This window comes from Balaenoptera ricei, chromosome 16 (genome assembly GCF_028023285.1).
Source record: "Balaenoptera ricei isolate mBalRic1 chromosome 16, mBalRic1.hap2, whole genome shotgun sequence".
Taxonomy (NCBI): Eukaryota; Metazoa; Chordata; class Mammalia; order Artiodactyla; family Balaenopteridae; genus Balaenoptera; species Balaenoptera ricei.
Genome location: NC_082654.1, coordinates 117,863,208 through 117,890,926, shown reverse-complemented (window position 1 = coordinate 117,890,926; position 27,719 = coordinate 117,863,208). Strand labels below are relative to the sequence as shown.

Genomic DNA, 27,719 nt, shown 5'->3' with positions numbered 1-27,719 from the left:
ATGTCTCTGTATATCTTTTATTGTGTTACTTCTAGGTTAAGTTTTCAAATCTTATAAATTCCCCCTCACAAATCTACTTTTCCAAAATACTCTTGGTTACTCTCAAATATTATTGCATATGATTTTTTTAAATGGTTTATTTCAATTAAACCTACCAGAATTCTGCATAAAGCTGGGCTTTTGAAAGAAACCCATCTGGCTGCACCACGGGAGGTAGACTGGAGCAAGGGGAGGCGAGTGACAGGGAGATGGTTAAGGGGTGCTGTCGGTAATCTACGCAAGTCGAAACGGGGTCTGAACAAGGGGGTGGCAAGAGAGCAAGCCATTTCCAAGATAGAATCAACTGGACTTTGACCTTTGGATGCGAAGCATAAAGTCAGTCAGTCAAAGCTATTAGACTGGAGGACTGGGCAAAGTGTAAAATAAATCTACCAGAGTTAGGACTACAAGGCAAGAAGTAGGTTTGCAGGTGGACAGAAGGGAAGAAGATGTGTCCACTTGTAAATAGGTTGAGCTTGATGTATGAGGGCCATTGATGAGCAAACAGAAATTGGTGATGATGATACAAATCATTTGGGTAATTTTAAAATATTTTAAAGAGGTTTTCAAATAAAGTGCTAGAGCCTTTCACACATACTGAAGTGCTTACTTTCTTTTTTTTTTTTTTTTCCTTACTTTCTTATGAGGCCTTACTTTTTTCTGACTCATTCTTACTTTGGGCATCTTGAGGGCAGGTTATTGTAAATAAGCACAGAATTAAGGTATCCCTTCTTGAAGAGTAGAAATTTGTCCAAATGTGGTAAAATGCCAGTTTTTGAAAATGTTTATTCCTCTTCAGTAGAAATATTTTTCTACAAATACTGTGCATGAATAGCTTTATAATATTTTTGCAAAGCTTGGTATTATTTTAAGGTCACTGCAGTTTTCTCTTTATCATAAAACTGTTTATACTACTGAATCTACATAATTTTAACTATCAAAATTACACATCAGTTTGTCTCAAGGTATTGGGTAGATAGGCTTATTCTCATGGCTTTTTCATTCATTTTTCTTTTCAGAACTTGATAGCCCAGAAGAGTTAGGGAAAAAGCGTATCTGCAGGATTATCACTAAGGATTTCCCCCAGTATTTCGCAGTGGTTTCACGGATCAAGCAGGAAAGCAATCAGATTGGTCCTGAAGGTGGAATTCTGAGCAGCACCACTGTGCCCCTCGTCCAGGCTTCTTTCCCAGAGGGTGCTTTAACCAAAAGAATTCGAGTGGGCCTCCAGGTAATGTTCACAAGAAGTTGTTCTCCTTGGTACACGGAGAGAGCATGTGAGCATGTCCTGCTCTGAAAACTGTTGTCATGACTCAGCCTTATGATATATTGCTAATCGAAGCATTTGGGCCATTTTGGGAATCATTAACCTGTTTTAAATAAAAAGTATTACGTATAAAGTTAGCATACTGGCTCATAAAAAAAGGTACATGTTATAGGGTTTTTCTGTTTAGATGTATCACTTGGTTTCTGATGAAAGATCATTTTTTTAACCATAGGTTATTGGTCTCAGTATGTGGAGCAACAAAGCACCAGACAGCACATAAACCATTAAAGAAACAAATTATATTTGATTTGGTTTATAATATGCCACATCATAAAAATCTATAATAGTGAAACTTGCAAGCTTTCAGATTTTAGTTCAAGTAAATCATAAATGCTGGGTTTTAACCAAACCAGTTGGAACTTGTTTTGGTTTGGAAAGCTGGCTGGAAATCTTGGCAAGAATGGTCTTTCTTCCATGTATTCATTTCTGTTAGAACTTAACCAGTACTTTTTTTTCTTATTGAATAAGGAAAATAACCTGAAATAACTTAATTTGTGTTGTTACTTAATATAGTAATTAATAGTTTAACTGAAAGTTCAATAAACATTTGGAGCTAAAGATACCACCTTACATTTCAGTAGTATGAAGTTCCCTTCAACTGTCTCCCACATTGAATATTCTACCAAATTGCAAAGAAATGAAAAGAATTGTTAGACTAGAATTGATATCCTTTGAAATCTTGTACGCCTTTTTGTTACTTAACTCTAGAAACCTCAATAAAAATTGAGGGTACAAGTTGCCTTTGTAATATTTTACTGAACGCCCCGCATAGATTTAAAATATACTGGACTCAATATTTGTTGTCCCTTGGATTAGACTGAGAGGTTTCTCTGCCATGAGACCTGACTCCCTGTCTCTTTCATGCAAGCCCATGCCGTCTGTGTTCTACTGGGAACATACTCTAGCTGTAGGTCCTGCTACAGTGTTAGGTTGTTTTTGTTTTTGGTTTATGCCTTCCTGAAATAGTGAGAAGGGATGAAAAAGAAAGACTTTTTTTTGCCCCATAAAATTTTTAATAAGATTTCTTTAAAATAACAAAATTTCTGGAAAGTTATGTTCTCTTCCATTTCCAAATGCCGATAAACATATTGAAATGTTAAACTTGACTCAATAAAATATCTAACATAAAAAAAGACTGACAATACCAAGTGTTGGCAAATATGTAGAACAACTAGGACACTCACACCTGCTGGTGAGAGTAGAAACTGGTACCGCAACCAGCATTTTGGAAAACATTTTGGCAATTATGTCGTAATGGTGGTCATATGCGTACCAAATAGCAATGTGGCTCTTACATATATAACTACCAGAAACCCATACATGTGGCCATCAGAAGGCATACACGAGAATGTTAAAAGCAGAAGAAAGACATTTTTTTGGTTGTTGGTTTTGGTTTTTTTCTCCTCAGTTAAAAAGTCAACTTTCTGATAAGAGGAAAATGTCCACTTTCATTTAAGGTCCTTTCTCTCGTCTCTAGGCCCAGCCTGTTCCAGATGAAACTGTGAAAAAGATCCTTGGAAACAAAGCAACATTTAGCCCAATTGTCACTGTGGAACCAAGAAGAAGGAAATTCCATAAGCCTATCACAATGACCATTCCAGTGCCCCCGGCCTCCGGAGAAGGTGTCTCCAACGGGTACAAGGGAGACACCACACCCAATCTGCGCCTTCTCTGTAGCATTACAGGTTTGGTTAAGTTGTTGCTGTTTTTGCTATTAATGCTATAGCATTCGCAATGATTCTGTACAAAGATGGAAAACCTCTGAACATCCCTGCCAACATTATAAGAGTAGAAAAAAAAAAAGAATAAAACGTTTTACTTGTCCATCACCTCATCTCTATTATCTCTGTAATTATTTCTTTAAGATGCTGATAGCATGACATTTTTCAGTGGTATCATTTTTCCTGCTATTAAGTTTAGTGTTAATAGTAGTGCTTTTTTAAGGTGACTGAGGTATTATTGAATCTACTGGAGCATCTAGGTAATCTCTCGGTGACTGAGGTAACAGACCTAGCAACACCCTTTAGGCTATAGGAAATTGGATGGACTTTGGGGGAAACAGAGGCTCCCACAGAGCGCCAGGAGTAGGGAAGAGCCAAGTGAGTGTATGATTCTTCTCACCTACTCTATTCACAAGTGTAATCCAATAGACTAAATATGCAGGACTTAGGTGAACACATTTTGTGATAAGCACCCGGAATCCAGAGCTCATTCATCATTTGATTAACCTAACATGAGTTTATAACTTAAAGAGGTTTTCCTGTTTGTTTGTTTTTTTCTGAAGAGTAATTTTAATGGCTGGTTCCCCTTTTAGCCTGGAAAATTAAATGATTCAGGAAGTATAAAATGACCTTCATCTTAACTTTCCTGATAGTTGTTGACTTTTTTAAAAAATAAAAGAATTATACTATCTGAAACAACAAATCTTTGCACATGTAAATTGTGGCTTAAAATGAATGGCTTAAACTTGTGTGCCCCAAGTATCCAGACAAACAGAAAAGTAATTTTTTTCCTAACCTAATATTATCTTACAAGGTCACTATAAGCTGGTAAAAGTATTGAAAGGAGAGTAGAGAGGAGAACTATCTTTCATACGTGTCATTAATGAAAGCGCTGAAGTTTTGCGAGTTACTGGCTATACAGAAAGAACAGGATGACGTTAAAAATTTCACAAGGAGCATCTCCCGTAATAAAGTCACATATCTGGTGTTGTTCTCTCAGGGGGCACATCGCCTGCTCAGTGGGAAGACATCACAGGAACTACTCCTTTGACGTTTATAAAGGATTGTGTCTCTTTTACAACCAACGTTTCAGCCAGGTATGCAAACAAAAGGATTCCAAAAAGTACTAGGAATTATTTTTATTACCTTTTGGAAAGTAAAAATTGTTGTGCTCAATACCAGTATGATTGTTCTGTAAAATGCTGATGGTGAAGTTGGGCCTAACTCAGAAATTTTAAATTCACTTGGATGTCATTTTATCCGGTTCTCACAGGGAGCCATAAGGTGGTAAACTTGCTTCTTAGCAATTCATAAAAACGGATAGGATCTTCCTTTCTCTCCCACTTTCCCCCATAAAATTCTTGTTCCTTCCAATGGTGAAGTAATAAACTCTGAAGCAGGAGTAGAAAGGAAGGCTTATCATGGGTATGTGTAAGAGGGGAAAAAGAATTTTATGGAAAAGAAAATAGAGGAGAAAAATCCTTAGCATTTTCTTAGCAAAAGCATAACAAATAATAAATATAGGGTTTCTGTATTTGATAAACAGAGTAACTATCTTTGCTGTTTGTTCAAATGAACAAGTTAATGTTTTGGTTTAGTTCCTTTGTATACTCTTAATTGTTTTAATGGTGAATTTTTTTAAGATTTGGCTTTGAAATCTCCTCGTTTTTTTACTTCTGATATTGTTTTGTTTGTGTCTCCCTCAGATTTTGGCTTGCTAATGTTTTGGTTTAGTTCCTTTATATACTCTTAATTGTTTTAATGGTGAATTTTTTTAAGATTTGGCTTTGAAATCTCCTCGTTTTTTTACTTCTGATATTGTTTTGTTTGTGTCTCCCTCAGATTTTGGCTTGCTAATGTTTTGGTTTAGTTCCTTTGTATACTCTTAATTGTTTTAATGGTGAATTTTTTTAAGATTTGGCTTTGAAATCTCCTCGTTTTTTTACTTCTGATATTGTTTTGTTTGTGTCTCCCTCAGATTTTGGCTTGCTAATGTTTTGGTTTAGTTCCTTTGTATACTCTTAATTGTTTTAATGGTGAATTTTTTTAAGATTTGGCTTTGAAATCTCCTCGTTTTTTTACTTCTGATATTGTTTTGTTTGTGTCTCCCTCAGATTTTGGCTTGCTAATGTTTTGGTTTAGTTCCTTTGTATACTCTTAATTGTTTTAATGGTGAATTTTTTTAAGATTTGGCTTTGAAATCTCCTCGTTTTTTTACTTCTGATATTGTTTTGTTTGTGTCTCCCTCAGATTTTGGCTTGCTAATGTTTTGGTTTAGTTCCTTTGTATACTCTTAATTGTTTTAATGGTGAATTTTTTTAAGATTTGGCTTTGAAATCTCCTCGTTTTTTTACTTCTGATATTGTTTTGTTTGTGTCTCCCTCAGATTTTGGCTTGCTAATGTTTTGGTTTAGTTCCTTTGTATACTCTTAATTGTTTTAATGGTGAATTTTTTTAAGATTTGGCTTTGAAATCTCCTCGTTTTTTTACTTCTGATATTGTTTTGTTTGTGTCTCCCTCAGATTTTGGCTTGCTAATGTTTTGGTTTAGTTCCTTTGTATACTCTTAATTGTTTTAATGGTGAATTTTTTTAAGATTTGGCTTTGAAATCTCCTCGTTTTTTTACTTCTGATATTGTTTTGTTTGTGTCTCCCTCAGATTTTGGCTTGCTAATGTTTTGGTTTAGTTCCTTTGTATACTCTTAATTGTTTTAATGGTGAATTTTTTTAAGATTTGGCTTTGAAATCTCCTCGTTTTTTTACTTCTGATATTGTTTTGTTTGTGTCTCCCTCAGATTTTGGCTTGCTAATGTTTTGGTTTAGTTCCTTTGTATACTCTTAATTGTTTTAATGGTGAATTTTTTTAAGATTTGGCTTTGAAATCTCCTCGTTTTTTTACTTCTGATATTGTTTTGTTTGTGTCTCCCTCAGATTTTGGCTTGCTAATGTTTTGGTTTAGTTCCTTTGTATACTCTTAATTGTTTTAATGGTGAATTTTTTTAAGATTTGGCTTTGAAATCTCCTCGTTTTTTTACTTCTGATATTGTTTTGTTTGTGTCTCCCTCAGATTTTGGCTTGCTAATGTTTTGGTTTAGTTCCTTTGTATACTCTTAATTGTTTTAATGGTGAATTTTTTTAAGATTTGGCTTTGAAATCTCCTCGTTTTTTTACTTCTGATATTGTTTTGTTTGTGTCTCCCTCAGATTTTGGCTTGCTAATGTTTTGGTTTAGTTCCTTTGTATACTCTTAATTGTTTTAATGGTGAATTTTTTTAAGATTTGGCTTTGAAATCTCCTCGTTTTTTTACTTCTGATATTGTTTTGTTTGTGTCTCCCTCAGATTTTGGCTTGCTAATGTTTTGGTTTAGTTCCTTTGTATACTCTTAATTGTTTTAATGGTGAATTTTTTTAAGATTTGGCTTTGAAATCTCCTCGTTTTTTTACTTCTGATATTGTTTTGTTTGTGTCTCCCTCAGATTTTGGCTTGCTAATGTTTTGGTTTAGTTCCTTTGTATACTCTTAATTGTTTTAATGGTGAATTTTTTTAAGATTTGGCTTTGAAATCTCCTCGTTTTTTTACTTCTGATATTGTTTTGTTTGTGTCTCCCTCAGATTTTGGCTTGCTAATGTTTTGGTTTAGTTCCTTTGTATACTCTTAATTGTTTTAATGGTGAATTTTTTTAAGATTTGGCTTTGAAATCTCCTCGTTTTTTTACTTCTGATATTGTTTTGTTTGTGTCTCCCTCAGATTTTGGCTTGCTAATGTTTTGGTTTAGTTCCTTTGTATACTCTTAATTGTTTTAATGGTGAATTTTTTTAAGATTTGGCTTTGAAATCTCCTCGTTTTTTTACTTCTGATATTGTTTTGTTTGTGTCTCCCTCAGATTTTGGCTTGCTAATGTTTTGGTTTAGTTCCTTTGTATACTCTTAATTGTTTTAATGGTGAATTTTTTTAAGATTTGGCTTTGAAATCTCCTCGTTTTTTTACTTCTGATATTGTTTTGTTTGTGTCTCCCTCAGATTTTGGCTTGCTAATGTTTTGGTTTAGTTCCTTTGTATACTCTTAATTGTTTTAATGGTGAATTTTTTTAAGATTTGGCTTTGAAATCTCCTCGTTTTTTTACTTCTGATATTGTTTTGTTTGTGTCTCCCTCAGATTTTGGCTTGCTAATGTTTTGGTTTAGTTCCTTTGTATACTCTTAATTGTTTTAATGGTGAATTTTTTTAAGATTTGGCTTTGAAATCTCCTCGTTTTTTTACTTCTGATATTGTTTTGTTTGTGTCTCCCTCAGATTTTGGCTTGCTAATGTTTTGGTTTAGTTCCTTTGTATACTCTTAATTGTTTTAATGGTGAATTTTTTTAAGATTTGGCTTTGAAATCTCCTCGTTTTTTTACTTCTGATATTGTTTTGTTTGTGTCTCCCTCAGATTTTGGCTTGCTAATGTTTTGGTTTAGTTCCTTTGTATACTCTTAATTGTTTTAATGGTGAATTTTTTTAAGATTTGGCTTTGAAATCTCCTCGTTTTTTTACTTCTGATATTGTTTTGTTTGTGTCTCCCTCAGATTTTGGCTTGCTAATGTTTTGGTTTAGTTCCTTTGTATACTCTTAATTGTTTTAATGGTGAATTTTTTTAAGATTTGGCTTTGAAATCTCCTCGTTTTTTTACTTCTGATATTGTTTTGTTTGTGTCTCCCTCAGATTTTGGCTTGCTAATGTTTTGGTTTAGTTCCTTTGTATACTCTTAATTGTTTTAATGGTGAATTTTTTTAAGATTTGGCTTTGAAATCTCCTCGTTTTTTTACTTCTGATATTGTTTTGTTTGTGTCTCCCTCAGATTTTGGCTTGCTAATGTTTTGGTTTAGTTCCTTTGTATACTCTTAATTGTTTTAATGGTGAATTTTTTTAAGATTTGGCTTTGAAATCTCCTCGTTTTTTTACTTCTGATATTGTTTTGTTTGTGTCTCCCTCAGATTTTGGCTTGCTAATGTTTTGGTTTAGTTCCTTTGTATACTCTTAATTGTTTTAATGGTGAATTTTTTTAAGATTTGGCTTTGAAATCTCCTCGTTTTTTTACTTCTGATATTGTTTTGTTTGTGTCTCCCTCAGATTTTGGCTTGCTAATGTTTTGGTTTAGTTCCTTTGTATACTCTTAATTGTTTTAATGGTGAATTTTTTTAAGATTTGGCTTTGAAATCTCCTCGTTTTTTTACTTCTGATATTGTTTTGTTTGTGTCTCCCTCAGATTTTGGCTTGCTAATGTTTTGGTTTAGTTCCTTTGTATACTCTTAATTGTTTTAATGGTGAATTTTTTTAAGATTTGGCTTTGAAATCTCCTCGTTTTTTTACTTCTGATATTGTTTTGTTCGTGTCTCCCTCAGATTTTGGCTTGCAGACTGCCATCAAGTTTTAGAAACTGTGGGGTTAGCCACACAACTGTACAGAGAATTAATATGTGTTCCATATATGGCCAAGTTTGTCATTTTTGCCAAAATGAATGATCCTGTAGAATCCTCTCTGCGATGCTTCTGCATGACAGATGATAAGGTGGACAAAACTTTAGAGCAGCAAGAGAATTTTGAGGAAGTTGCAAGAAGCAAAGATATTGAGGTACCTTGTTTTCAGCAAGTTCATTCACTTCCATTCTCCAGACATCGAGTTTTATTTTGAGGTCATTAATACAGCATGTACTATAAATACCAAATACATTATTGATTTTAGTCTTTGTCTTAAAATGTGATACAGATTCACTCTCTAATTATTTTAAATGTCCTCGAGGTTATCTTAGTTGGTTAAAATGTAGTACCAATGAATCTAGGTCGTGGTCGCGATTTTCCTGTGGCTACTTGAGTTATTTTCATGTTCACTGTCTAGACACATCACCATGATTTTCCTTTTTCAATCACTGGATAAGTATCTAAGAGTCCAAAAAAACTTTCAAACTCTATGGATAAGTGGTTGATATCAGGCACTTTCTCAAATATGTTTAAAGTTGGTAGACTAGAAACAAACCTATAATTCTGTCTTGTACATGTCCATGTTACAGTTTCCAATCGCAATTACTAACTGTGAACCAATAGAGTTATCTTTGTGGCAAATAGCACCATAGAAGTAATTTCCCAATTAGAAGACAAATGTGACATAGAAACGTGTCGGTCTTTTAAAGTTATATGACTTAAAATCTCAGAATTCTTTCCATTTAACATTAAATTATGTATTTCTTTTACTCCGAAAGGTGCTGGAAGGAAAACCTATTTATGTTGATTGTTATGGAAACCTGGCCGCACTTACCAAAGGAGGACAGCAACTTGTTTTTAACTTTTATGCTTTCAAAGAAAATAGACTGCCATTTTCCATCAAGGTAAATCACCTTCAAGAGAGACTCTGTGGATTTTTTTTTTTACATGCTCTTAAAGAATAAAAAAGATTCTAATGATTTATTCAGTTGGAAATATCCCACCAAACTTAAATTCATAGGAACAAAGTCAGATTTTTGTCCTAGTTCTACCTGAGTGTACTTTTGAGCCAGGAAAGCTTTATAATTAGTAAAAAGAGTCTCTACCTTTTAAACAGCTAAATGATCATTTATATTTAGGCAAATGTTTGTAAGACCAAGCAATCTAGAATAACAAAATGCATCATATCTGGAACGCTCAGTAATCAAATAATGGATGAAATCCAAATTGAATGTTCAAAGTTTCATCTCTATTTCTGGGGGAACCCAGGGACATTCTGGAGAGACCATCTCCCTCCTCAGAGAACCAAAGGACACAGGAGAATTGTTTTATTGTTATTACTGTTTGCTGCTGTTATGGTTGCTAAAACTGAGGCTTTGAAAAAAAGAAATTATTAGACAGGAAGAAAATACATATAACTCAGACTATACACTGGATTGCCAGGATGAGACTAGCAGACATAACATTCCTGTGTTTAGACTAGGAATTGGGCATTCTAAATCTTGCCAGGTTTAAATGTGACTATGTCGGCTGACATGTAATCGCTGTCACCTCTTCCCTTTACTTTTCCTGGTTCTCGAAGGGCTCCATAAAACAAACACGCTTAACTCTTGTGCAGATGGGAATCCTCAGAAAAGTCTCTTTCTATAACTGTCAACTTCCTAAATTCTTCTAGGTTAGAGACACCAGCCAAGAGCCCTGTGGTCGTCTGTCTTTTCTGAAAGAACCAAAGACAACAAAAGGACTGCCTCAAACAGCTGTTTGCAACTTAAACATCACTCTGCCCGCACATAAAAAGGTATCTTTTGATACTGGTTTATTTTAACTTTCTTTCCCTGGTCTTGAAGAAGTGGGCCCTTGGTATGCAATTAAGGAATGCTTTGTAACATGATTAAAGCTCTTGAAACTCCAGTTTTCTTAGTCTCTTTGTGTAGACTGACCAAGTCTCGTGACTGTGGTGTCAGATTCTTACAGTTTGTACGATGGAGTCCTCTGTTTATTGCTTCTGCTTCTACTGGTAGTTATAGATTTTGTCTGTTTTCCAATAATGTCACACGTTAATTTGCCGTGGATGTATAGCTTTGATATTTTTTGTTGGCTTCTTTTGTTTTGCTTTGCTTTCTAAAGCAGCTTGCATTTTGTGCTCCCTACTCAGTCCTTTTCATATCCTGATATTCTTTTCCCTGCTGTCCATTATAATATTCCTTGTCTCTGCAATGCATCTTGGAACCAAAAGGAGACAGAGTCAGATCAAGATGATGAGGTAATATGAACACTTCTGCTTTTACTCTATCAGAGATAGAATAGAAATGGAATCTGTATAAAAGAAGTTGCAGAGGGCTGAAGTGTGGGAAATGTATTGTATTTTTGCAGATCTTAGCTTAAATGAGGTAAAGGATACATACTTTTTCTTAAAGAATAATTTACTCTTCCACATGTACAGAAGAGTACTTTAGTACAATCAGTAGAATTAAAATCCAGCTAATGACTTAAAAAGAAACTAAAGTTCTTTAAGGATTTTTTAAATGTGATAGATTGGCATGGATAAATATACATTTGTGCATATTTTCACCTAGTATCCACTGTTATAACTTTTAAATCAAAGATGATAATATATGACATTTTACATGTTTTATGCACTATAAAATATGCGCTCAGTGGCTACTGACAGATATTTGGTATTCTATTTAAAGAATTTTATCTTGGCCATTTTTTAAGAGTATAATTGTTCAACTAAGTTTTAAATAAATTTTTTCTTATAAGTTATCTCCTAGTATTTCTCCAAGTTATCAGATCACTGGATTTTAAAACTCACACCTCAGTAATGATAAATAGAAACAGTAGCCTTAAGACTCAGTAACATTACTTCAGTAAAACCATTAACCTCTTTTTAATCTCCTCGTCTACATTTTATGCCTATTAACATATAGAAACAACAGCAGTAATCGTAATAATAAACTTTGTGTGCCTTTTTTCCTTGAATGTACTCACACGAGTGAGTGTACATCATGATATATGTGCTTTCAATACGAACAAATTTGGGAAAATTTACTGCTCAGCATCAGAAGTCTCTGTAATGCTTGTCTTTTATTTGTAGTTCCCTGTAGTCTGCTGTGTTGGTGCTCTTATATTTTGCTAAAGGATGGTTATTTGGCTAAGAATTGGGGTGGGGTTGTAGAATCACAGTAGGAAATTAGCATCTCCCTGAGGAAAATCCGTAAGAAGAGAAATAAGGATAAACAAGATATCAACATGCCATTCTACAGAATGTTTCAAAATGATGAAAATGTCACAAGGAAGTGGAACATAATCTTCCTCTTCTTTTTCTTTAACAGACCGAGAAAACGGATAGACGACAGAGCTTTGCATCGTTGGCTTTACGTAAGCGCTACAGCTACTTGACTGAGCCTGGAATGAGTGAGTTTCCTAACACACTTACTAATCTATGTGGATTTTTATAAGAAGAGACATTTTTTCTATACTAACTGAATTTTGGGGTCATGTGAAAACCCAACGGCAGAAGAAAATCGCCTGCGGGAAAACTTTATCATGAGATCTAAGTAATATATTGTATACAGTTGGAGATGTGAGGTACAAACACCCCCAGATCGTGGCTTTAAAAGTTTTTTTAAGCCAGTAGCTATTTTTTTTTTAAATCAGAAACATCTATCACTTGAATTTGAAAACCTTGATTTCACTTTGGTAGTTAACTGTGTTAGGAGATAATGTTGTACCAAGGTTGCTTTAAATCCGTGCTCAAAAGAGAAAATATTTACTTTCATACACGTGGGACGGTATAAAGGATGATAAAGTAACTCTGGGCATCTCATTTTTCTTAATATAGGTAGGTCATTATATCTTAGTCCTGATTCCTTTTTGTCCCAGTTGGCAAGAATTATATTTTCCTACCTTCTTGAGGTAGCACTTGTTTACTGATTTCTATTTATTTCCTCCCTCCCTCCCTCCCTCTCTCTCTCCCCTTCCCTCTGCTCTTTATTAAATATCAACTCTAAGGCTGGCCTTCCCTAGACGGGTTAAACCCTTTTCTTCTCTCAATGATTGTTTTGGTTCATTGTTAACTGGCTTGCAAGTATCAAGGCACAGATTCGTTCAGTCATATTCGTTCATTCTCTCTGTCTCCCCTCCCCCCTCCCTGTGTTTCCCTCATCCTTATGGTTGTCACCTCTGGTGATCACTGCCTTCACGATAACCCTCTCCACCAACAGGAACTAAAAGCGCTGAGAGCAGCACTGTGTTTGACTGATGTAGCATGGTGCCACTTGAACCGTCAGAGGAGGATTTATACAAAAATTATTTTTAAATTAGTGAATCATTTCTAGCTGCTTCCCATTACTCACAGTTACTTGAGTTCAGGGAGGACTGGAAATTTACCAGTAAGAACCACAGCTCTGGTTTTTCCCATCTTTCCTGAATTCTTGTTTCTGTGGGCCAACATAGCATATTAAACGTGCAGCAGGAAACTACTCTACTACTTCGCTCCGGTGGTCTTAGCGTAATCTTCTGCAGTCTAGCTCCTGGAGTACATACTAGGGAAGCCTTTTATATTCAGACACAAAATGAGGAGCGTAAGAGAAAGGAAACCCAACCACTCTCATGAATGTTCTTCCAGATCTCTTTTTTTCCTCTAGCATAAATGTCTAAATCTTTCCAAAACCATAAGAGCTGAAATTAACTCCCATTATGCTACAAAGCAGGGAAGGTATGTGTGTATGTACCTAGATGGTTTTTCAGTACAACTGAATCTCCTGGGTGGAAGTTCTCCTTGGGATACTCTTTTGCCCCACAGCTAAGGCTCTCATGGTGTAGATGCTTGGGACTCCCAGGCAATAGCCTTAAGCTTTGGACAGTCTCCATGGACCAGCTACTTGAGGTTGGGGTACCTCTGGGCAGGCAAGCTCCTATCCGATTTTGGCCCCTAAGGTATTTGTTTGGGGAATATATGAGTTGTAAGGTCAGGTGTGTCTGCTGAGTCAATTAAATTTTTCCCACCTCTGAAAGGGTTGCTACTTCTTGGTTAGCTTCAGTTAAGGTAGATGTAGTTTGTCTTCCTTGACTTTTGATAGAAGGAAGAGGGTACTTTTCTCTCTGTTTTACGAGAGGGAGCATAATGGTGGACAGAAGAATGGGAAGAACTAAGAAAGGACTAAAAGAAAAACTAAGGAAATGTTATGGCCCCTGAATTGGTGTTAGAACTCCAAGTGAAGGCAGCTTTTCCTGCACTACCCTGTCCTTTCCAACGCCCCCCTCCAGAAAAAAGATTCTGCTGTAATTCAGTGCCTGACACCCAGAATTCACTTTGTTATAAAGGGTATCACACAATATGTATCATTAAAGCATAACATATGTAACTAATCAGTAAATTGGTTGCTTCGTGCAAAGTATAAAACCCTAGATGTGGTTCAGAAGACTGCTCTGCTTGGTGAAGCCAGACTTCAGTGGTAAAGGAGAGATGCTTTGCCAGTTTCTGGTAGTTATAAAAATAAGTTCTCTTGAGCCATTAAACTGAGCCCAAATCACTGAACTGAAGGAATCCCCAAACCTTCCATTTGCAGTGTGGTGTTTCCAAAATTAAGCCAGTATTGAGAATTGTGACTAGGAGGCGTAATGAATGGGTGAGTTTTTTCCTTAGTTCTTCCACTTTTCTTTAGAATAATATGTAAGCCTAGAAAAGGATATGTTCTGAATGTTTGAATTTAAATGTACACCAGGAATGAAAATCTTCACCCTTGTGGGAGTCGCTGTTAATCCAAGGACTGGATTGTAGCAGTGGCACGAGCACAGCATGAAGAGCGTAAAGATGAAGCAGATTCTCATTTCCTCTTCGAGTTTCACTCTTTTATTCTGAACACCAGTGCTTTCAGGAAGCAAAACTGTACTCAACTTTGACATAGAACGTTAGCCCTTGGCAGGCATTCCGAACCTCTGTGACCAACTCAGTTTGTTTCCTAGAACTGTAGAAGTAGAGAGGACTCAGGGTGTGCTTGCTCTCCCCCAGCGAGGGTGCTTACCTCATTCGTATGTTTCTTATCCCGTTGCCAGAAGAATGCTGGTACTAAATCCATCCTTCCTGGTGGTAGGTCTGCCTCATGGTTGCGCCAGTGTTCGGGGTATCCATGAGTCCCATGAATATTCTGGGAAGGCACCAGAATTGGTCCCTTTGCTATTGATAAAATATATACACAGATATATACTGTATCCTACTGTAGAGAGTTAAATACGGGGTGTTAAAAATATGACTGCTTTTAAGATTTCCCCCATGATACCTTTTGAGAATTAGAAGTAAATGGATTATGAAAAATATCTGAGATAAACTATGTGCTTTTATCCGTAATGAAGACAACACCAGACATGGATATATTCAGTTGCAGGTGGATTTTTCATATGCAGTATTAAATATTTTCCTAAAAAATCTCAGAAGGGGACTTCCCTGGCGGTCCTGTGGTTAAAAGACTCCACACTTCCACTTCAGGGGGCACGAGTTTGATCCCTGGTCAGGGAACTAAGATCCCACAAGTTGCGAGAGGCGGCCAAAAAAAATCTCAAAAGGTACCAAGACTTCACATCTCATGGAAAAAGTGTACTCTTCTTTCTAAATACTCTTGTGAAAGTATTTTTAAAGTTTACACATTGTGCGTAATATGGCATAAAAATTGTATTACTTCTTTGGCTCGTTTGCCATGATATATCGTGCATGAGAAAATGTTTTCAGTTGCTTTGCTTGCTTATGGTAACCATGAACCATATTTCTGGTTTTTTTCCCCCTTTGTGTGTGCGTACACATGCATTCTAAAATCATTTCATATTACATTTCTTTTTTCCTCACCAAAAGGAATATACTGCATGGAAAAGATAAATGCAAACATTCCTTTTCTTTTAAAATTCTGACTCAGAAAATTTCTTGCTCTTATTGGCTTTTTATGGGTGTGAAGCATAACCGAATTGTGCATGGAAGATACAAATTTAAAATCCAGTGGCTTCACAGTTTGCACATCAGTTGCCTGTCACTTAAAAGTTATTTTGGATTCTGCATGAAATAGGCTTGAGTGGTTTTCTAAAATAAGAGTTTTAGACATTTAATGTATAGCTACGCACATTGATATGGTTCTAAGTAGGTGCAATGTGTATCACCAAGAGGTCCAAGGAGATGGAACATTAGAAATTACTAAAATGAGAGTTATATGGTTGCACGAAACAAACATGTACCTACCTATACGGGCAAAACAGAACGGCTACTGATATTTCAAAACCAGCACATAAGAAAGTCAATACGAAGTAAGGGAATAGTTTCTCCATTGTGGTTATTTTTCTAATCATTGTTTCCTTGTGTTTTTTTTTTTTTTTTTCATTGTTGGCCTATTTGGTTGCAACGTGCTTTTTCTGTCTTTTCATTTCACACTGCTCTGTGTTTTACTTAGTTTTATTTTTAACTTTGGATTACTTATGTCTGTAGCAATTTTTTTTTCCTCTTAATTGTTCCTTTTGCCTCTTCCATTCTAAATCATGCAAACAATTGTACTTGCTTTTGTAATATTTCAAAGTTTACTGACCAATTTTTTTCTCTGGTCTCTCTGTTTCTCAACCATTTTTGTTGATTTTTGTGTTTGATTTCATTTTAAAATTTAAGAAACAGTTGAACGGAGTGCAGGACCAACGAGATCTCTCCCCACCACTTACTCATACAAGCCATTCTTTTCTGCAAGAGCATACCAGTCCTGCACAGCAGCTCCGATGACAGTGCCCGGGCCGGCCACGTCAGGCTTCACTTCCTTATCAAGTTCCTCCTCTAATACGCCATCAGCTTCTCCATTAAAATCAATATGGTCTGTTTCGACTCCTTCTCCAATCAAATCCACGTTAGGCGCATCAACTACATCTTCGGTTAAATCCATTAGTGACGTGGCATCTCCAATTAGATCCTTTCGGACAATTTCTTCGCCAATAAAAACAGTGGTGTCGTCACAGTCTCCATACAGTATCCAGGTTTCCTCTGGTACCCTGGTTAGAGCTCCCACAGTCACGGAGGCCTCGCCTTTAAAGGGGCTGGCATCCAATTCTACGTTTTCCTCTCGAACCTCCCCGGTGACTACAGCAGGATCTCTTTTGGAGAGGTCGTCCATTACCATGACACCCCCTGCTTCCCCCAAATCAAACATTAATATGTATTCCTCGAGTCTGCCATTTAAGTCAATTATCACATCCACAGCACCGCTAATATCTTCACCTTTAATGTCAGTGGCGTCTCCAGCTAAATCAACAGCTGATGTCATTTCATCAGCTAAAGTTACGATGGCCTCTTCTCTCTCATCACCCGTGAAACAGATGCCTGGACATGCAGAGGTAGCATTAGTCAACGGATCTATTTCCCCTCTGAAATACCCATCATCTTCAACTTTAATTAACGGATGCAAAGCCACTGCCACATTACAGGAAAAAATTGCTACAGCTACAAACTCTGTGAGCTCTGTGGTTAATGGAGCCACTGACGCAGTTGAGAAAGTGTTCCCTACCACCGCAGCAATGCCGTTTTCCCCACTCAGGTCATATGTTTCTCCAGCACCATCAGCTTTTCAGTCTCTAAGAACTCCTTCTGCAAGTGCACTCTATACATCCCTCGGGTCGTCAATATCTGCAACTACCTCATCTGTAACTTCATCAATAATAACAGTGCCAGTATACTCTGTAGTCAATGTTTTGCCAGAACCAGCATTAAAGAAACTTCCAGACTCTAATTCACTTACAAAATCAGCAGCAGCCTTGCTGTCGCCCATTAAAACACTGACTACGGAGACACGTCCTCAGCCCCATTTCAATCGAACTTCATCTCCAGTTAAGTCATCTTTGTTCCTTGCACCATCTGCCCTTAAGCTGTCTACGCCATCTTCTCTATCTTCCAGTCAGGAGATACTAAAAGACGTGGCTGAAATGAAGGAGGACCTAATGCGGATGACTGCAATACTCCAAACAGATGTGCCTGAGGAGAAGCCATTCCAACCTGAACTCCCCAAAGAAGGGAGAATCGACGATGAAGAACCTTTCAAAATTGTCGAGAAAGTGAAGGAAGACTTAGTGAAAGTTAGTGAAATCCTTAAAAAGGATGTCTGTGTGGATAATAAGGGACCACCCAAATCACCAAAGAGTGACAAAGGACATTCTCCCGAAGACGACTGGATAGAATTCAGTTCAGAAGAGATCAGAGAGGCAAGACAACAGGCTACTGCGAGCCATTCTCCATCTCCGCCAGAGAGAGTTCAAGTCAAGGCAAAGGCTGCCTCCGAAAAGGATTATAACTTGACCCAAGTTATTGATTACCTAACAAATGATATCGGGAGTAGTTCACTGACAAACTTAAAGTACAAGTTTGAGGATGCCAAGAAGGATGGTGAAGAGAGACAGAAACGAATTTTAAAACCAGCAATTGCCCTGCAGGAACACAAACTCAAAATGCCTCCAGCCTCCATGAGGTCTTCCACCTCCGAGAAAGAGTTATGTAAGATGGCCGATTCCTTTTTTGGAACAGATACTATTTTAGAGTCTCCAGATGACTTTTCTCAACATGACCAAGATAAAAGTCCCTTGTCTGACAGTGGCTTTGAAACAAGAAGTGAGAAAACACCTTCAGCCCCACAAAGCGCTGAAAGCACTGGTCCCAAACCACTTTTTCATGAAGCCCCCATCCCTCCGGTCATTACAGAAACGAGAACTGAAGTGGTTCATGTTATCAGGAGCTATGAGCCCTCAGCTGGAGAAGCGCCCCCGTCCCAACCAGAGGAGCCCACGTCGCCCAAACCATCACCTACTTTCATGGAACTGGAACCAAAGCCCACCACTTCTAGTATTAAAGAAAAAGTCAAAGCGTTTCAAATGAAAACCAGTAGCGAAGAAGACGACCACGGTCACGTTCTGGGCAAAGGCATGCGTGTTAAAGAAGAGACTCACATAACCACAACCACCAGAATGGTTTATCATTCTCCACCAGGCAGTGAAGGCACCTCTGAGAGAATTGAAGAAACCATGTCAGTCCACGACATCATGAAGGCCTTTCAGTCCGGGCGAGACCCTTCCAAAGAGCTGGCAGGTCTGTTTGAACATAAGTCGGCAGTGTCCCCAGACGTTCACAAGTCTGCTGCTGAAACCTCAGCCCAGCACGCAGAGAAGGACAACCAAATGAAACCCAAACTGGAGCGTATAATAGAAGTCCACATCGAAAAAGGTAACCAAGCTGAGCCCACTGAAGTCATTATTAGAGAAACCAAAAAGCATCCAGAAAAGGAAATGTATGTATATCAGAAAGACTTATCCCGGGGAGATATTAACCTAAAAGATTTTCTGCCAGAAAAACACGATGCTTTTCCTTGTTCAGAGGAACAGGGTCAGCAAGAAGAAGAAGAACTCACTGCTGAAGAGTCGTTGCCTTCTTATCTGGAGTCTTCCAGAGTAAACACTCCCGTGTCCCAAGAAGAAGATAGTCGCCCTAGTTCTGCTCAACTCATATCTGATGACTCTTATAAAACACTGAAGCTTTTGAGTCAACACTCAATAGAATACCATGACGATGAGTTGTCAGAACTAAGAGGGGAATCTTACAGGTTTGCTGAGAAAATGCTTCTGTCAGAAAAGCTAGATGTGTCTCATTCTGATACCGAGGAATCAGTTACAGACCATGCAGGACCCCCTAGCTCAGAGTTACAGGGGTCTGATAAGCGGGCCAGAGAAAAAGTAGTCACTGCCCCCAAAAAAGAAATTCTCTCCAAAATCTATAAAGATGTGTCTGAAAATGGTGTAGGTAAAGTGTCTAAGGATGAGCATTTTGATAAAGTGACAGTGTTGCACTATTCTGGCGATGTTAGTAGTCCAAAACATGCCATGTGGATGCGCTTTACTGAGGACAGATTAGACAGAGGTAGAGAGAAGTTGATATACGAAGATAGGGTGGACAGGACCGTGAAGGAAGCTGAAGAAAAACTGACTGAAGTGTCACAGTTTTTTCGTGACAAAACCGAAAAGCTCAATGATGAACTGCAGTCCCCAGAGAAAAAGCCACACCCTAGGAATGGCAAAGAATACTCATCTCAAAGCTCTCCCGGTAGCAGCCCTGAGAAAGCACTGCTGACAGAACTGCTGGCAAACAGTGACGAGTGGGTCAAGGCGAGGCAGCGTGGCTGTGACAGACAAGGCTTCCCCAGAGCCGACGAGAAGGACGCAGTCAGTCTGCCCAGCAGCCCAGAGGTGGTTCCTTCCCAACAGACTGAGGATGGCAAGTCCACGGAGGAAGCCAAAGGAAGTCGTTCACAGAGCAAAGAATCTGAAGGGCCCCCGTCTGGGTTTCAGCTCAAACAATCTAAACTCAGTTCCATTAGATTAAAATTTGAACAAGGCGCGCAGGCCAAAAGTAAGGACGTTTCTCAAGAAGACAGAAAGCCAGAGGGCCAATCTAGAATCCCAGTTAAAAAAATCCAGGAGAGCAAGCTACCTGTCTACCAAGTGTTCGCTAGAGAGAAACAGCAGAAGGCCACAGACCCTTCGGACGAAAGTGTCCCTGTGCAAAAAGATCTTACGGTATTCAAAGCTAAAGATGATCATGCCCAGAGCAATGAAATGGTTGTAAGTGATTCTGGCTCTGACGATGTGAGAAAACAGAGAACTGAAACGTCGAGTAAAGCGACGCCTGACTATTTTTCTGACCAACAGGCTAAAGACTTGGCATGTCACGTAACCGCAGAATTCGCAACCAAGGGACCGTGGGACAAAAAGATCTTTAGAACGTGGGAAAGTTCTGGAGCCACGAACAATAAGTTGCAGAAAGAGAAACTTTCGCATGTACTTGTTCATGATGTAAGAGAGAATCACGTTGGTCACCCTGAGAGTAAAACTGTTGATCAGAGGGATGAATTTTTGTCTGTGACTGAGAGAGAACACAAATTGTTAACAAATGGCTCTCTCTCAGAACTTAAGGAAATGACTGTAAAATCTCCCTCCAAAAAAGTCTTATATAGGGAATACATTGTTAAAGACGGGGAACATCCAGGTGGATCTCTTGACCAACCTTCCAGGAGAAGTGAGAGCTCGGCAGTGTCGCACTCCCCAGTCAGGGCCGCAGAGGAAAGGAGGACGCCATCTTCTGACATTCCCGATGGTGTTTGCAAGCAGTCGACATTTCCAAAACGTGAATTATCACAAAAGTTATCCCAATCAAGTATGAGTACAGAGACAGTTGAGACACAGCACTTCAATTCTATAGAAGATGAAAAAGTTACCTATTCAGAAATCAGCAAAGTTTCCAAACATCAGAGTTACATAGGCTTATGCCCGCCTCTCGATGAAACCGAGCTCTCCCCGACCAAGTCTCCTGATTCTCTAGAGATTAGCCCAGGAAAGGAATCGCCCTCTAGTGATGTATTCGACCACAGTCCCATTGATGGATTGGAAAAAGTTGCACCACTGGCCCAGACGGAGGGAGGGAAAGAGATAAAAACTTTACCTGTTTATGTCAGTTTTGTACAGGTGGGGAAGCAGTACGAAAAGGAGATACAACAAGGAGGTGTAAAAAAAATCATAAGTCAGGAATGTAAGACGGTACAAGAGACCCGAGGGACCTTTTATACAACTAGACAGCAAAAGCAACCCCCTTCTCCCCAGGCTAGTCCAGAAGATGATACTCTAGAGCAAGTGTCCTTTCTAGACAGCTCTGGGAAAAGCCCTTTAACCCCAGAGACGCCCAGTTCAGAGGAAGTGAGTTATGAGTTTACATCTAAGACACCAGACTCGCTTATAGCTTATATACCGGGCAAACCCAGCCCGATTCCCGAGGTTTCGGAGGAATCTGAGGAGGAGGAGCAGGCCAGGTCAGCCTCCTTCAAGCAGACTGCGGTGGAGGAGACGGCAGCCGTCGAGCACCAAACGCCTAACAACGTGAGCAAAGACTCTAACCAAAGACTCAGAACTAACAGGGTTGCCTACATTGAGTTTCCCCCTCCTCCACCGCTGGATGCAGACCAGATGGAGTCCGATAAGAAACATCCTTATCTCCCTGAAAGAGAGGTTGACATGATTGAAGTCAGCCTGCAAGACGAGCATGACAAGTACCGGCTGGCGGAGCCGGTCATCAGGGTGCAGCCACCTTCCCCAGTTCCTCCCGGGGCGGACGTCAGTGACTCCAGCGATGACGAGTCCCTCTATCAACCAGCCCCGGTCAAAAGATACACCTTCAAGTTAAAGGAGGTCGACGACGAACAGAAAGAAGTGACAAAATCCAAAGCCTCCGCTGAAAAGGCTGCCACCCAGAAAGAATCAGAAATGAATGGATCTGGAAAAGATACTGAATTTGGCCTTGGCCTTGATTCACCTCAGAATGAAACTGCCCAGAATGGGAACAATGACCAGTCCATCACAGAGTGTTCCATTGCCACCACGGCAGAGTTTTCTCACGACACAGATGCCACAGAGATCGACTCTCTGGACGGCTACGACCTGCAAGACGAAGATGACGGCTTGACGGAGAGTGATTCTAAATTCCCAAGTCAAACCCTGGAGCTGAAGAAAGATGTCTGGAACACAGAGGGCATTCTGAAGCCAGCTGACCGCTCCTTTAGCCAAAGCAAGTTGGAAGTTATCGAGGAGGAGGAGGGAAGGGTGGGGCCAGATGAAGAGAAGCCATCTTCTAAAAGCTCTTCATCTGAAAAGACTCCCGCTAAGACTGATCAGAAGTCGGGGGCCCAGTTTTTCACACTAGAAGGCAGACATCCTGACAGATCAGTGTTTCCTGATACTTATTTCAGTTACAAAGTAGATGAAGAATTTGCCACTCCTTTTAAGACAGTAGCTACCAAAGGTCTAGATTTTGACCCCTGGTCTAATAACCGAGGGGACGATGACGTTTATGACAGTAAATCACGGGAAGATGAAACTAAGCCATTTGGTCTGGCTGTGGAAGACCGCTCTCCAGCAACCACCCCTGATACAACGCCAGCCCGAACGCCAACTGACGAAAGTACCCCTACTAGTGAGCCTAACCCCTTCCCATTTCATGAAGGAAAAATGTTTGAGATGACTCGCAGTGGTGCAATTGACATGAGCAAGAGGGATTTTGTTGAAGAGAGGCTCCAATTTTTCCAGATTGGTGAGCATACTTCTGAAGGGAAGTCAGGGGACCCGGGGGAAGGGGATAAAAGTACAGTCACTGCCATACCACAGCCACAGGCAGGGGACACCACTGTAGAAACCAATCTAGAGGGAAATGTAGAGGCACCTACAGTGGAACCTAACCCCAGCATCCCGACCAGCGGAGAGTGTCAGGAAAGCACATCCAGTAGTGGCTCCCAGGAGAAAGCAGCAGCGGCCACTAACACCTCTAAACTTGACCCCAAGCTGCGCACGCCTATAAAAATGGGAATTTCTGCGTCCACCATGACCTTGAAGAAAGAAGGCCCTGGAGAAGTGACAGATAAGATAGAAGCTGTGATGACCAGTGGTCAGGGATTAGAGAATGAACCTGTAACAGTGATTTCAAATACAGCCGATAGCCACATGGGCGTTAGGCCCCAAGAAAAACATGATTTTCAAAAAGATAACTTTAATAACAACAACAATTTGGATTCTCCCACTATACAGACAGATAACATTACAAGTCATGTAGTTCTGACAGAACATTCTGCACCCACTTGTACCACAGAGAAAGCTAATCCAGTGAAAAGCTCATCAGGAAAAAAGACAGGGGTACTGCAAGGACATTGTGTGAGAGATAAACAGAAAGTTCTTGGAGAGCAGCAAAAGACAAAGGAATCGATAGGGATTAGGCGAAAATCCAAACTTCCCATAAAGGCCACTTCACCAAAAGATCTCTTCCCACCAGATCATATGCCAAACATTCATGTGAGTAAAATGAAGCAGGTTAGTCAATCTGAGAAAACCAAAACCCTTACTGCTTCTTCGCGTGTAGATGTAAAGTCCAGAATTCCAGTGAAGAATACACACAGGGACAACACAGGTTCAGTTAGAAAACCGTGTGCTACACAAAGGCAGGGGCAGCCAGAGAAAGGCAAGGCCAAGCAGCTTCCATCCAAGTTGCCAGTAAAGGTAAGATCCACCTGTGTCACCACCGTCACCACCACCACCACCACCACCACCACCACCACTACCACTACCACAGTTAAAGTTAGGAAAAGTCAGCTTAAGGAAGTATGTAAACACTCCATTGAATATTTTAAGGGAATTAGTGGTGAGACCTTAAAGCTTGTGGACCGCCTCTCTGAAGAAGACAAAAAGATGCAGTCCGAGTTGTCCGATGAGGAAGACAGTACCTCAAGAAACACGTCGTTGTCCGAGACTTCCCGGGGTGGCCAGCCTTCGGTTACAACGAAGTCTGCTAGAGATAAGAAAACAGAGGCAGCACCTTTAAAATCAAAGAGTGAAAAGGCCGGCAGTGAGAAATGGAGCAGTAGGAGGACTGGTGAGAATGAAGGCAGTCAGGTCTCTCGAGCACTCTTTGCTCACATCCTGGAGAACGAGCATAGTTTGTAAACACTTTCCAACTCGTAGACCCTAGTGCATGAACTGTTGTGATTGCCTGTGGAGTGACTTAACCGTAGTTTCTCATTCTGTCATTGTCATCTGTATGTGCTGTCTATATACTCTTCTTTCTTCCTTTTAACCCAACGACACTGTAGACAGCTAGGGAAGCATGCTGAAGATATCGGTGTCATTCAAGATGAGCAACTTTTTTTTTTTTTCAGTGTGCTAATGGATATGATTCTGTCAAAGTAAAAAGCACAGATGTTGAAATGCCATCGTGGTGTTTTCACCAACACGACACTTCTGTAACTATCGTAAAGTAGCTAGCTTGTCAGCATGTTGAATTCCATTACATTGAGCATCCGTGTGGTCTGACATTTGGCCTGATGCAGGTGAAAATCAAGTGAGTCATGTGAAAAGACAAGTGTTCATGTAGGTGATTAGGACACATTTCAGTGTACAGTGTTAGCAGTAGTCTCTCTGTAAAATCTGAATACTGCTAAAAGCAATTTTCCAGTATCGTGTCTTTCTTGATGATTATTTTAATTAAGAAATTGTAAATCGTAGGTCCACAGAGTCCATGTGAACGGACAGATATCAGGATGGCAATAGTAGCCGATCACCTGGGACTTAGTTGGACAGGTAAGTGTGTATACACCTGAACGAAACAAATAGTTTCTTAATTTGTCTTTTTCACAAGCAGTTTATTATTAAAAAAAAAAAAAAAGCAATGAGTAAAAAACATTTTTATCACTCGTAATTCTATCTACCCAGAGTTAATTATAGATAATACCTCGTATACTGTGTTTTTCAAAGCTTTTCTAATGCATATACCCTAAAGAATAGAAATTTAAATCTTATTTTACCTTAAATTTAAGCACTTTCTTCACAATGCCATTTCTGGTAATATGGGCTAACCTTTTACCTAATAGCAAATTTATTTTGTGGCATATAGGAAAACGTAGCTAAGGCCTATGGTTTTTAAATAATCCAAAAATTTTAACTATGGTTTATGCCCTTAGATCAGCTCTCTTAGGCAATAGTTCAACTAATCCATGCCTATGTTTCACAAATCTTAAGCATTCATGAGTCATTGTCACAATTTTTATGATATACACATATTATTTGCATGCCTATTGACCTGACACTTTTAAGTGGACTCACTTTTCTGCTCAAAGATTTATTTAAAAGGAAATCTTATGTCACTTTGATAACGGAAAACAAGGATCATATTCAATAACTATATAAACAAGAAAACAAAGGATGACAGTTAAGCTTAAATTTTGAATTAAAATAAAAAAAATAGGATACAGGTGAATGAATCTATTCAATTTACAAAAATAGTGGAGCTCTGTGAAATGAATGAAACTTTGTATAATCAGTGTGTAGAAGAGGAATTTTTGGCTTGATTTCACTTCATTACAGATGAAGGTAAGGCTCTGTGTCAACTGGACACACTGCTGTGTAGTTTTGATGTTAACTGGACCCCCAAATCCTACTTCACATGAATCAGAGAAATTTTAAGTTTTATAGGTTGAGTGTATTCTTTTTTAACGCACAGCCAAAAAACAACAGTTAAATATAAATAAATGTTAAGTTATTGTCCTATTTAAAGTCATCTTGCATACTATCAGCGACATACATTCTCTACTCAGGGAAACAATTATCTAGGCTATCAAAATGGAGAACATGAAACTAGATCATGGCACAAAAGGTCATTTCCATTTATTTCCTTCGAATGCCCTGAATCCCAGGCCTTCCCCACCCTCTGCATATTAAGGCCTCCTCTTTCCTTCCGCCCAGCCCTGCCCTCAGGCACACTGCAACTGACCTGGCCTAGTGGAGCTCTGAAGAGACAGGGGGTCTGAATAATCCTTTGCAGACTGTTGAGAGTTAACAGTAATTCATTATGTATAAATATTTTCAAACATAAAATTAATAATAGTATTATATTTTAACAGTGGACACTGTAATCTGAAAATATCCTGGAGCTAATGTTGATTTTGTGGTATTATTTACCCATAACTATTAGATTATTTTCTTTAAGTAAAACCAGTCCTTAGTTTGTCAGAGTAAACTCTTGGAGAATATGTGACATAAGAATAGCGAGACAAAGTCATAAAACTGTAAAATTCTTAGTGACAATGTGTCTTTGCTCTTCACTGAGTCTCCAGACAAAGGATATGGTTTGGTCATGAGGGCAGTAAGGATTATTGCCCTTAAAACACAAAGAGGGGGCTTCCCTGGTGGCGCAGTGGTTGAGAATCTGCCTGCTAATGCAGGGGACACGGGTTCGAGCCCTGGTCTGGGAAGATCCCACATGCCGCGGAGCAACTAGGCCCGTGAGCCACAACTACTGAGCCTGCGCGTCTGGAGCCTGTGCTCCGCAACAAGAGGCCACAATAGTGAGAGGCCCGTGCACCGCGATGAAGAGTGGCCCCCGCTTGCCGCAACTAGAGAAAGTCCTGGTACAGAAACGAAGACCCAACACAGCCAAAAATAAATAAATAAAAATAATTTTTTAAAAAAAACAAAAAACACAAAGAGATAAGGCACTTAAAAAAAATTAACTTTTCTAATTCAAATTATTATATGCTCGATAAAGATTATTAGGAAAATGAGCATTTAGAAGAATAAAATTTAAATCCATCCCTCAGAACCACTGTTAACAAGCAACTTAATGTACTTTGGGTTTTTTTTTTTTTAACAAAAAGCTTTTAAAATGTTATATACACAATGTAATTTTCTGCTTTTTTATTTACTTTCTGATCTTGGTTTTAATGGACAAATAACATCCAATAGCCATACTTTACAATGGTGTTTTGCTGTTGGTCACAATGCACTAGTGAGTCATGAAATCAATTCATGCTTTGTTTTTGTTTTTAAAAGGAAAAGAAAATGTCTGTATCACATATATTAAGGTTGTTTTGCTCCATGAAGACGTGGTTTCATTTATATAAGCACCATGATATACAACGTATTTCTAACTGTGGGCTGTGATCAGTTTGCCAGCCACTGCATTACATTAATTAACTCCTCTCCTTTTGTTCAACACATGCTTTGTTTTCAATTTTTCAGTAGTACAAGCCTACAGTGAGCATTCATGTATGTAAATAATTGTGTACAACCCTGTGTACTGTCACCATAGATTTCTAGGAGTGAAATCAGTTGGCCCAAGGATACAGACTTTTTTGAGCCTCTGAATATATTTTGCCAAACTGCTGGAAATGGTTCTTAAGCAGGATAGAATCGTCCAATTCCTTTTCCATGGATTTTTTTTTCCCGTTTCTTACTTTTTATAATCATTTAAGGTAATAAACACCTGACACATCTTTTTTAAATGTACAAAAAATAATACAGTGAAAAGTAAGTCTCCTTCCCATCTTTGACTCCCAAGTTTAACTCTCCCAAGGCAACTACTCATATCATATGTATCCTTCCAAAGACACACTCTGCATTTACAAGATTGAGTGTATGGTTATATACACTTAGCTGGACAGAAAGCTTATCTCCCTTTTATTTTTCACACAAGTGACAGCATATCATAGACAATGATCTGGCTTGGAGTCATCATTTAACCTCCCAAGTGGCATTGATGAAACTTGAAGGCATATAGAATAGAGTATTATGTGAGTAAAAGATCTACTTCAT

At 38.7% G+C, this 27,719-nt stretch overlaps 1 protein-coding gene across 24 annotated transcripts in view; it reads left to right on the top strand.

Annotated features, from left to right (window-relative positions):
* ANK3 (ankyrin 3) overlaps positions 1 to 27,719 on the top strand; it is a 687,375-nt gene that overhangs the window by 625,724 nt on the left and 33,932 nt on the right. For 21 of the 24 annotated variants that reach the window (XM_059900926.1, XM_059900918.1, XM_059900920.1 and 18 more), the window contains 8 exons: positions 1,059 to 1,270; positions 2,844 to 3,051; positions 4,088 to 4,184; positions 8,466 to 8,694; positions 9,320 to 9,445; positions 10,216 to 10,338; positions 11,876 to 11,957; positions 24,636 to 24,710. In XM_059900926.1, the coding sequence (XP_059756909.1) occupies positions 1,059 to 1,270; positions 2,844 to 3,051; positions 4,088 to 4,184; positions 8,466 to 8,694; positions 9,320 to 9,445; positions 10,216 to 10,338; positions 11,876 to 11,957; positions 24,636 to 24,710 (1,152 nt within the window). Of the gene's footprint in view, positions 1 to 1,058; positions 1,271 to 2,843; positions 3,052 to 4,087; positions 4,185 to 8,465; positions 8,695 to 9,319; positions 9,446 to 10,215; positions 10,339 to 11,875; positions 11,958 to 16,191; positions 24,007 to 24,635; positions 24,711 to 27,719 lie in introns of all 24 variants that reach the window. The other 3 variants (XM_059900922.1, XM_059900913.1, XM_059900935.1) reach the window with 2 other exon arrangements.